Consider the following 11,118-nt stretch of genomic DNA (forward strand, 5'->3'; position numbering starts at 1 on the left):
GTTAATGAACAGATTGGAGGAGTCCCTGTTCCAAGGGAACTCTTTCCCTGAAGGCCAGAGATGAGACCAGAGAGCGTATTCATGCATTTAATTCAGAAGGAAGTTTGACTCCTCAGCAGCAGAATTGCATTCTCTGTCCACCATTGATCGATCTCAGCTGTCCATAATTCCATGAAAGATGTCACTTGAGGGAAAATAAAGCAAATACTTTTCAAATAGTACTCATTTTGAGCAGATTTTCTTATTTGTCTGCTGTATGTGTGTAGGATTAGGGACCATTGCGATTCATAGGTTTTTGTTAAATTGAATTTTAAACTTATTTTCCTTAGACTATTAAGAGGCATAAGGGTGCAATGGAGAAAAAACCCTGGTCTTGCCACTGCTACCACTTCCTGGATGATTTTGAACACATCTCTTTCTCTTCCAGAGGTTTAGTGTTCTCATCTATAAAGTGAGGGAGGGGTTCCCAGGCAGTTTCTAGCTCTGATATAACATGGTTCAGTGAGGTATTGTGATTCATTGAGTGGAGAGATGGCCTTGAAGCCTGGAGACCTTGGTTCTGACCCATGCGTGGTTGCGTAGCCTCTCCTTCTCTTTAGGGCAATGCCTTAAGTTGGCTCTGAGTTTCAGAGAAGGTACTGGGGCAGAAAAAAGACAGTCGAGTCCTATCCCCAGCCTTTTAAGATTAAAAGAATGTTCCCGCAGGCCACCTCACTGATTCTTACCACCCATTGCAAGGGGATGATGGGGTAAATTTTGTGAAAAATGAACATGGAACCATGTCTCCCAGTAGATTCTGCTATTCTAAGTCCATGGCTTTCTCCACTGCACTGTACTTCTGTATTCTCCTTAGGGAATGAAATAAAGATCACAGTAGTGTTAAATATTATACTTAATAAGGCAGATTGCCTCATAAACGTTTAGTCACCAGAAATTTAGTCAAGACTATGGGTGTCATCTCATTTAGGACAGTGTGGCCTAGAGTGAACCTCTTTCCCAGAGCTGAGATTCCAATGCTGCTTCAATTAATCCACATAGCTCCCTTTGTGTATTTAATCTAATTACTGCAGTATCAAATTAAATGTTCTATTTGCATGCATTTCTAATTTTAGGATGCCAATATGATTGGATTTCTGTAAGTAGAGCTTCAGTTCCAAACCAGGCTGACTGAAAATATTTCCTATAATTATGGTTTGAGGCCAGTGTGATATAAAGCATTTGCATTCAATTTAGAAAGAACAAGAAAGTCTTCTCAGTTTATCTTTGTTTGCAGGTTTAAGGATTTCCAGACATCTCTTAATTTATAGGCTGTATTTGCCCACTCAAAATTTAGGAAAAATAATCACTTCCTTTTTCAGAAACTAAACTTGAATGAGGGCCCATAACCATGATAAGGAGATAGAGAAACACAATACAGAAATAATTCTACTTTATGAACTTTTAGGAAAAAACACTTTGAATACTCTCTATAACAGAGTTGTTAATATGTTAATATAGTGAGTTGGGGATAGGGCTAGGGGAGATAGAAATTAGAGTTTCAGTTCCAACCTATATTTGGTGCCACTGATATTTCTGTCCTCCCCCCAAACTGAGTATGTGTCCCAAGAAGTGAATTGACTTGTTTAAGCCTATCTCAACTTTATTCATTTGAATGGGATGCCCATTGCCTTCTGACACAAATAGATACTGCTTTATCATTTAACAGAAAAAGGTTAAAAGCTTGTTTCTCCCTGAAGCTTGTTCCATTCTCGTACATTTGCCTTTGGGATTGGAAAACCCCATTTTAGTTGATGTTAGGCTTCTTAACCCTTAACTACAGCTATCTGCAGAAGCCATCACCCAGCCAGGCCCATTTCTTCTTACTTGATCTAATAGTCAAATCCCTTTGATTGTTGCTGTAAAGTTCCCAGGCAACTAATGTGTGTTGGTCATATACTTGATATATTTGAAGTTCTACGTAGTTGGTATTAAGATTAAGCTTTTCTAACTTGATTTTTAAATTTTTTTAAAAACTTTGTTTTTACATTACAAAAACTTCTATATTGCTTCCACTCCATAAGAACTCTTGTAACAAAAGAAAATAATTAAGCAAAAACTAACAAAAAAGTTTATACAACATTTCATAGCTGTAGCACTTCCAAGCTTTTTATTTTTAAATGGGTATTTTTAAAAACTTGAACAGAAATCCATTTTTTTTCTCCTTGCCACTGCCATCTCATTAAACAAAAGAAAAAAACCCCAAATTCTTTGTAACAGATATGTACAATCAAGCAATACCAATTTCCTCATTGGCTATAATATGTGTGTGTGCTGGGGGTGGGGTGTGGACTGCTTATGTATTGCAAGGAATATATATATATATATATATATATATATATACACATATGTATACATACACACATATATATAAAATTATATATGCTAAATCTAATACCTCTATCAAGAAATAGATGGAATATATATTTTATCAACTGGCATTGTAAAGATCTTGAGGGGGTATTTATCCTTATAGTGTTGTTATTATGAAAATTCTTTTCCTGATTCTGTTCATTTTCTTCTTCAACTCTTTATCAACCTATAAAAGTAGATAGAGTACTGATCAGACTCAGGAAGATCTGTGTTCAAAACTAGCCTTGGGCTCTTGAAAGTGATTCTGGGCATGTCACTTAACTTCTGCTTGCTTCTATTATCTCATGGAAATCTTAATAGTTCCTATCTTCTAGGGATGTGAGAATAAAATGAGATAATATTTGTAAAATGTTTTTCCATTTTTAAAAACATTATATAAATTCTAGCTATTATTCAAAATTGTTCATTTTAAAAAATATTGATATTATAATTTATAAATTGTTCTGGTTCTCCTTATTTCATTCCATATAAGTTTATATATCTTTCCATATCTCTTCCTTATTTCTTGCAGCAAAATAATATTCCATAACATTTCTATACAACATATTGTCTCAATATAATCTCCTTGTCCACTGTCTTTGATACACTTTCCATTGAAAGCTTGGGTGCCTGGTAGAGAGCTGGGTTTCCTGTCCTCTCCCAATCAAATGTATAACCTTGGGCATATTATTTAACCTCTTTGGAATTCTCTTCTCACCTTTGTAGAATGACATCTAGACCACTCACCTCCTGCCATTGTGTAAATTCAATTGAGGCAATACACAACAAAATACTTTGAAAAGTATAAAGTAATAATCACTAGTATTTATGTACTCCAGTAACTCTGCCAAGAAAATCTCACTTAGGGGTCAGATAGGGCTGAAAATGAATAAACATTAAAAATGTCAGACTTGAGGAAGTTGTATTTTATTCTAGAGGAATACCCTTAAATGTTTTTGAGGAGAGGGTTATGTTGTATTTTTGTTTGTATTATTCATTTTACTATGTGAAGAATGAACTAGCAAGGAGTCTCTAGCTTCAGGATATATATTTGAAAGATAGACCCCATATTTATTTCATATATACTTATAAAAGCCTTGTTGTCTTCTCCTTTTAGAAAATAAACATCCTTCAAGTAGTGATTGTTTCATTCCCTGTTTTTATATCTGTAGTGCCTTCATATAGTGGAGGGTACATAATAGACCCTTAGTAAATACTTGTTGATTGATTAATAATGGATAGTATGAGAAAGATTTTGTTTAGACTGCTTCTTATGAGGTATGTGAATTTTTTACTTCCTTCTTCCTTATTTTCCTTATAAGCTAAATGAGAATAATACTTGTAACATCTACCTCATAGGATTAATGTGAAGCTTAAATAAGATAGCAGATATCCTGTACTTTGCAAACTTTAAAGGGGCATATTCATATTAGTTATTTTTCTCTATCTATCTAGCTAGCTGACTGTCTATCTTTCATCAGCCTTGGTATTCCTCCTCACCACTCCCTCTGCCTGAAAGATTTGAGGATGAGTCAAGAACTCCAAAATCCCCATTTAAGAAAGAACACCACTCAGACATCCCATTTCTCCTCTGGTTATACTGTTAAGGTCCAGTTAGACTAGCTGCTCAGGATGTGTTAGGTTACTGCCAGCTAGCCTATCCTTACCCAGGCAAAGTCGAAGGGGCAGAGGACAAGGATAACAAGTTCTCCTTAAAGTTCTCCTAGATCTCCAAGTTCTCCTTTTATTAAACCAAATACAAGTACTTAAATATCCTCTCCAGTCCCTGGTCCACTCCCACGGCACTCTACAATCAACCAGTAAAATAAGGCTCCGGTCTTGAGGACACCAGGTGATGAAAGTTTACAGTACTCCCACACACAACAGTCCCTTACATTATACTTCTATGGGACGTCTCTGATTTCTCCACCATGTCCCTGAATCTGGGTAATTTTCTTCCCCACCCCTCCCCAACTTTTCAACCTTTAATGTAGTGTCTTCTCCAATTAGATTGTAAGTTCCTTAAAGGCAGGGTCTATTTGTCTTTCTTCCCCCACCCCATTCTTTCTCTCTTCCTCACTCCTTCTCTCCTTCCCTCCTCCCCTCCTTTCCTTCCTTCCTTCCTTCCTTCCTTCCTTCCTTCCTTCCTTCCTTCCTTCCTTCCTTCCTTCCTTCCTCCCTCCCTCCCTCCCTCCCTCCCTCCCTCCCTCCCTCCTTCCTTCCTTCCTTCCTTCCTTCCTTCCTTCCTTCCTTCCTTCCTATATCTAATAATTAGCACAGTGCCTACCATGTTGACAGTTCTTAATAAATGTTTATTGACTGTCTTAAATACCCCCCCTCAAGAAAAGAGTGTGCAGAGGCAAGTACATACTTATCATCATTTATTTGAGCAATTCAGGAAATAGGATTTAAGTGGAAACCATGGTGACAATGGATGAATTGTAAAAGTTTAGGATAAGGATTAAAAAACTGGAGCTGCATCAAAGACAGAAATATTATTGAATTAGACATAATATAGTAGTTATATGGAAAGTCAAGGCAAGGAGTTCACAAAGATACTGGATTTGAAGGTAGCACAAGTCTGAAAGGTTGTTCTTTTAATTCTTAGAATTATAAACCTGGAAAATGCCTTTAGAGATTATCCATTTGTAAAAATCACCATAAAATTAAGCTCTTGAAGTTTAACTGACTTATTCAGGATCTTAGAATTTACAGAAGAGGCAGGCTAGAACCTGAGTCTTTTGACTTCTGACCCCTTTCCATTATTACCCTATAGTCTTGTCTCTTCTTCTCATAGTCAGCCAGCTAGATAAATTCACCCAGGATGTAAATTCTTTCCCTGAAAATTACATAGTCACTGGTAGAAGTCTGTTAACTTTTCAGATCATTTATCTCTAACCCCCCAACACTAAATGGTCCCCAGAGCAGAGGTATCAAATATGGGGCCCACAGGTTTCAGCCAGAACCCAATTAAAATGTAACTGGGAAATATTTAACAAAATAAAAATATGATAAAACATAAATAATGTTAATATGTGGTTTTCTAAGTCAATACAGGGCCTGGTTCCAGGAATCCTTTTTTATGTTTTAGTGATTTGCACTTTCCCCCCATTTGAGTTTGACACTACTACCCCAGAGCTCTCAAAACTTGATGTACAAGTCTAACTAATTCTTACATTGACATAAAGTCAGGTTTGCTTCTAATGCTGATATGTAGATTGAAAGAGAAAGGTACAAAGATACAGAAAAGAAATGGAGTTTCTGTAAGGAAATGTAATGAAAGGAAGCATCAAGTTCTCAATAAGTCAGTGATCACTTCTACTGCTTTGTCAAAGCAAACGATGTCTGTGATGTTTAACAGAATATGGGTTTTCTTCTCTTTCAGGGATATGAACCTGTGTTTATTCACAGGATCAGGCACAAGCACATTCTAGCTAAGAACTATTTTTCTCAGATTCCAGTGATGGCTGCATTTTTCAATCATGGTAAGGTAGAAGTTGAAAAAAGAGAAGAAAGAAAATTAAACAAAGAAGAAAGGAAATAGATAAACTAGAGAAGGAAGAAAATAAGGAAACTATAATGTCTTGAAAGCCCTCCACTTAAGGATACAAAGTTTTCCTCTGTGACTGATTCAGCAACATAACTATAATACAATGTGCCTTTTTGTAGTATTTCTTAATTATTTACCTTTGGGAATATGAGAAGTTTTTATGAAGATAAAACATCTTTACATCAAATATTTTAATGTTGTTTTATTAGTTCAAATCAAAGAATGCCTTTGTAACCATATGCACTATTTTAAAGTAAAAAGAAAATGTATTTTCTCATTATTTGAAAACTGATATTTAAATAATGCTTAAAGTTTTTTCAAAGTGCTTTATACATTATAAATTATCTCATTTGAACCTCATGAGAATTTTGTGAGCTAGGTTACTACTGGCTTCATTATGCTTGTTTTGCAGATGAAGAAACTGAGACTCTGAATTTAACTTGTTCTTAGTAAGATAACTATTAAGTATATCTGTGGTAGTATTTGAACCTAGATCATCCTGGCACCAGGACTAATCTTTTATCTACTCTAACACAGTGCCTTGGATTTTTCTAACATATTCTGTTTTTTTTTAATATAATTAAGGATTTCATAGGAAGACTTGGCTTATTTGTATTAGTCATAGTGGATTTTGCCTTGGACACTGGTACTTAGTTTGATTCTTCCCTTACTTAACTGTGAGACTTTGCCAAGTTTATCCTCTATTTCTCTGTTTCCTCATCTGTTTAATCTACATAATTATTGTCCCTGCTCATCTCTTAAGAAATGTTGTGAGAATTTTGAAGTAGAATCTTTCCTTGCTTATTAAATGCCCTCCTTGCTTGAGAAATTTTCTGAAACTCTTCTGTTATTGCCAAGGCTTCCTGAAATCAGTGGGAATAAAATATATTCATCACCTAATCAATGCCTCAAGGAATTACTTTCCTGTTCTAAATAGTGAATAAGCATAAAACAATACCAGTTAAATGACAAGCAAATAGTAAGACAATAAAGCAATAAAGTTCTAGTTTAAAACATTTTTTCTTTGAAATTTTATTTTATTTTTCCAGTGATAGTTTTTCAACATTCATCCATTTACAAATGTTTGAGTTCCACATTTTTCTATCTCTCCCTTCCCTCTCCCTTCCTCATGGCGGCATTCTGTTGTACATTTATGTTTTGAATATTTCCATATTAGTCATGTTGTGAAAGAAGAATTAGAACCAAGGGGAAAGAAAAGAAAACCTGAGAAAGAAAGAAAATACATAAAAGAAGTTTAAAAAAGTGAACATGGTATGCTTGACTCTGCATTCAGACCCTATGGCTTTATCTCTGGATATGGATGGCATTGTCCATAGCAAGACTTAAAATTGTCCTTGATCTCTGAACTGCTGAGAGGAGCTACATCCATCATGGGTGATCATCTCACAACACTATTGTTTATGTGTACAATATTTTCTTGGTTTGGCTCCCTTCACTCAGTATTAGTTCATGTAAGTCTTTTCATACTTCTCTAAAGCCTCTTCATTCATGATTTCTTACAGAACAATAGTACTCTATTACATTTATATATCATAATTTGTTCAGCCATTTCCCAATTGATGGATATCCCATCAATTTCCAATTCTTTGCCACTATAAAAAGAGCTTCTAAAATATTTTTGAACAAGTGGGACTTTTCACATTTTATATGCTTTCTTTTGGATATAGACCCAGTATTAGTATTGCTGGATCAAAGTTTTATTGCTCTTTGAGATAGTTCCAGATTGTTCTCCAAAATGGCTGGATCAGTTCACAATTCCACCAATGATGCGTTAAGGTCCCAATCTTCCCATATCCCCTACAACATTGATCATTTTCCTTTTTTTTGTCATCTTAGCCAATCTGATGAGATGGTACTTAGTTGCTGTTTTAATTTGCATTTTTCTAATCAATAATGATTTAGAGCATAATTTAAAAAAATTTTAGAAAGATTATATTTATTTTGAGTTTTACAATTTTCTCCCATTCTTGCTTCCCTCCTCCCACCCCACAGAAGGCATTCTGTCAGTCTTTACATTGGTTCCATGTTATACATTGATCTCAGTTGAATGTGATGACAGAGAAATCATATCCTTAAGGAAGAAAAATAAAGTATGAGATAGTAAAATTACATAATAAGATAATGTTTTTTTTTTCTAATTTGAAGGTAATAGTCTTTGGTCTTTGTTTAAAGTCCATAATTCTTTCTCTGGATACAGATGGTATTCTCCATTGAAGACAGCCTCAAATTGTCCCAGGTTGTTGCACTGATGGAATGAGCAAGTCCATCAAGGTTGGTCATCACCCCCATGTTGCTATTAGGGTGTACATTATTTTTTTTGTTTCTGCTCATCTCACTCAGCATCAGTTCATACAAATCCTTCCAGACTTCCCTGAATTCCCATTGCTCCTGGTTTCTAATGGAACAATAGTGTTCCATGACATACATATACCACAGTTTGTTAAGCCATTTCCCCAATTGAAGGACATTCACTTAATTTCCAATTCTTTGCCATCACAAACAGTTGTTATGAATATTTTTTGTACAAGTAATAGTTTTACCCTTTTTCATAATCTCTTCATGGTATAGACGCAGTAGTGTTATTGCTGGATCAAAGGGTATGCACATTTTTGTTGCCCTTTGGGCTAGAGAATAATTTTTTTAAAGAAAGATTTTATTTATTTTGAGTCTTACAATTTTTCCCTTAATCTTGCTTCCCTCCACCCACCACAGAAGGCAGTCTGTTCATCTTTACATTGTTTCCATGGTATACAATGATCTAGTTGAATGTGATGAGAGAGTAATCATATCATTAAGGAAGAAAAATAAAGTATAAGTGATAGCAAAATTACATAATAAGATAACGGTTTTTAAAGCATATTTTCATGACTATAAAAACTAATTTCTTCAACTGAAATTGCCTGTTCATCTCCTTTGACCATTTATCAATTCAAAATGACTTGTAATCTTATAAATTTGATTCAATTATCCATATATTTTAGAAATGAGACCTTTATCAGAAACACTAGTTGTGAAAATTGTTTCCCCTAGCTTTCTGCATTCCTTCTAATCTTGACTTCCTTGGTTTTATTAGTGCAAACCCTTTTTAATTTAATATAGTCAAAATCATTCATTTTGCAGTCTGAATTGTTTTCCTGTTTGGTCATAAACTTCTCCCCTTTCCATAGATTGCACAGAGACGGTATTTCTTTATCTTGTTAATTGGTTTCTGATAGTTCCTTTTTGTCAAAATCCTGTACCCTTTTTGACCTTATCTTGGTGTGAGATGTGAGGTATATTTAGTATTTGCCATACCATTTTCCAATTTTCCCAGCAGTTTTTGTTAAATAGTGAGTTCTTATTCCAGAAGCCTAATGTCTTTGGGGTTGTCAAACAGTAGATTACTATAATCATTTACTACTGTATCTTGTGTACCTACTCTAATCTATTGGTCCATTACTCTGCTGCTTTATATATATAATTTTAGATCTGGTATAGCTTTTGATCCATTCCCTTGATTGATATTCTTATCCTTTGGTTTCTCCAGATGAATTTTGTTACCATTTTTTTCTAGCTCTGTAAAATAACTTTTTGGTAGTTTGATTGGTACGGCATTGAATAAGTAATTTAATTTGGGTAGAATTGACATCTTTATTATATTAGCTTGGCCTAATCATGAGCAGTTGATGTTTTTCCAGTGATTTGAATCTGTCTTCTTATTTGCTTCTGAAAGAAATTAACAAAAGGTTTATTTTATCCATTTCCCACAATTTATTTAAAAAATGATTTGATGTCTAAAAATAAACTTCTATACCTTTGCTCATATATTTGCATACAGTTCAGCAATACATCCATATTACATAGATAAAGTATGCATTTGTTTGGTATTACTAATATTATAAGGTAGCTAGTAACTTTTTTGGGGGGTTTAACCTGACTAGTGACTTTCAAGTAAGGTATAACTCAGGTTTCCAAAGTGATGTTTTCATTGACTCTTAACAGTTACAGATATCGCAGGGTGAATGGGGTCTTCCATTAAGTAGTGAGTTCTCTTGTTTGAAGTCTTTAAGAAGCTAGATGACAGCTTATCAGAGTTTTTGCAGGCAGATTTCTTTTTCAGGTGCAGGATGCACTAGATGGTAGCAGAGGTTTGATTTTTGAGATTTGATCCTATATGAAATCTGTTCATTCCCTTAAATCATCCTTTTGGAGGTTCCCCTTCTTTGTCTTTTAATATTTTGTGGAGAATAGAACAATAACTTGAACATGTCTATCTGTATACTCCTTCATTCTTATATCTGACAAAGCAACCCTTTTTTCTGTTCACACAAATGCTTTATTGGGTCTTGAATACCACTTTTTATCTGAAGTCATCATTGGTAATCTGCTATAAGACGAGCCTATCATTTCTTTTTTGATTATCCTTTGGTCCTCCTGTGGTTTTGGTTCTTCTGAGCTTGTGATGGAATTGGTTAATTCAATTCACATCACTCAAGTTTAAATCTATATCTTTGTAATTTCTGTTTGTTGATATTAATTCTGCTATCTGGAGCCATCAGAACAAGTCATCCTCCACATGACAAATACTCATTTTTTTTAAAGAACAGAGTCTAGGTTCCCCTAAGTCTTTTTTTCAGACAAAATCATTCACTATCTTGTTCAGCACCCTCTTGGCACATTCAGTTTACCAGTGTTACTTCTAAAATAATGCATTTTTAAATGTACTTATCTCCCAATGTATTTCTCCCTCAGTGGAATTAAGGTTCTTTGAGACCAAAGGTCATTTTTTTGTGTTATCTTCAGTGGAGGAGGGGTGCATCAGGTAAGATTTCTTGGAGCCAGTGCCACTTGGACTAAATAAGCCTTGAAAGAGAAAATTCTAAGATGTGAATGGAGTGCGTTTCAGATGACAACATAATCACATTGAGGTAAGAGACTGTTAAGTTTAGGGACTTTAGTTGCCCAGTTTGTTTGGAATGATGAGTGTTTTAAAAAGGAAATAATGTGAAATGAGCCTAAAAAGATAAACTAAATACAGATTGTAGAAAGATAGTTTGTTTTTATCTAAGAAGTAAAAGGAAGACATTGAAAGTTATTGAGCCAGAGGAGAGGACATGCTCCTTTGTACTGTAAGAAGATTGCTTTGATGTCTTTTGTCCTTCATTCTTGAAGAGGATCAT

General features: G+C 34.7%; 1 protein-coding gene across 1 annotated transcript in view; it reads left to right on the forward strand.

Annotated features, from left to right (window-relative positions):
* The window catches only part of IQUB (IQ motif and ubiquitin domain containing), a 109,420-nt gene extending 102,495 nt beyond the window's left edge, over positions 1-6,925 (forward strand). Inside the window, 2 exon segments of the mRNA XM_074193806.1 lie at positions 5,774-5,920; positions 5,923-6,925. Of these exon segments, the coding sequence (XP_074049907.1) occupies positions 5,774-5,920; positions 5,923-5,976 (201 nt within the window). The 3' untranslated portion in view covers positions 5,977-6,925.
* Positions 6,926-11,118: the final 4,193 nt, after the last annotated feature.

This window comes from Macrotis lagotis, chromosome 7 (assembly GCF_037893015.1).
Source record: "Macrotis lagotis isolate mMagLag1 chromosome 7, bilby.v1.9.chrom.fasta, whole genome shotgun sequence".
NCBI lineage: Eukaryota > Metazoa > Chordata > Mammalia > Peramelemorphia > Peramelidae > Macrotis > Macrotis lagotis.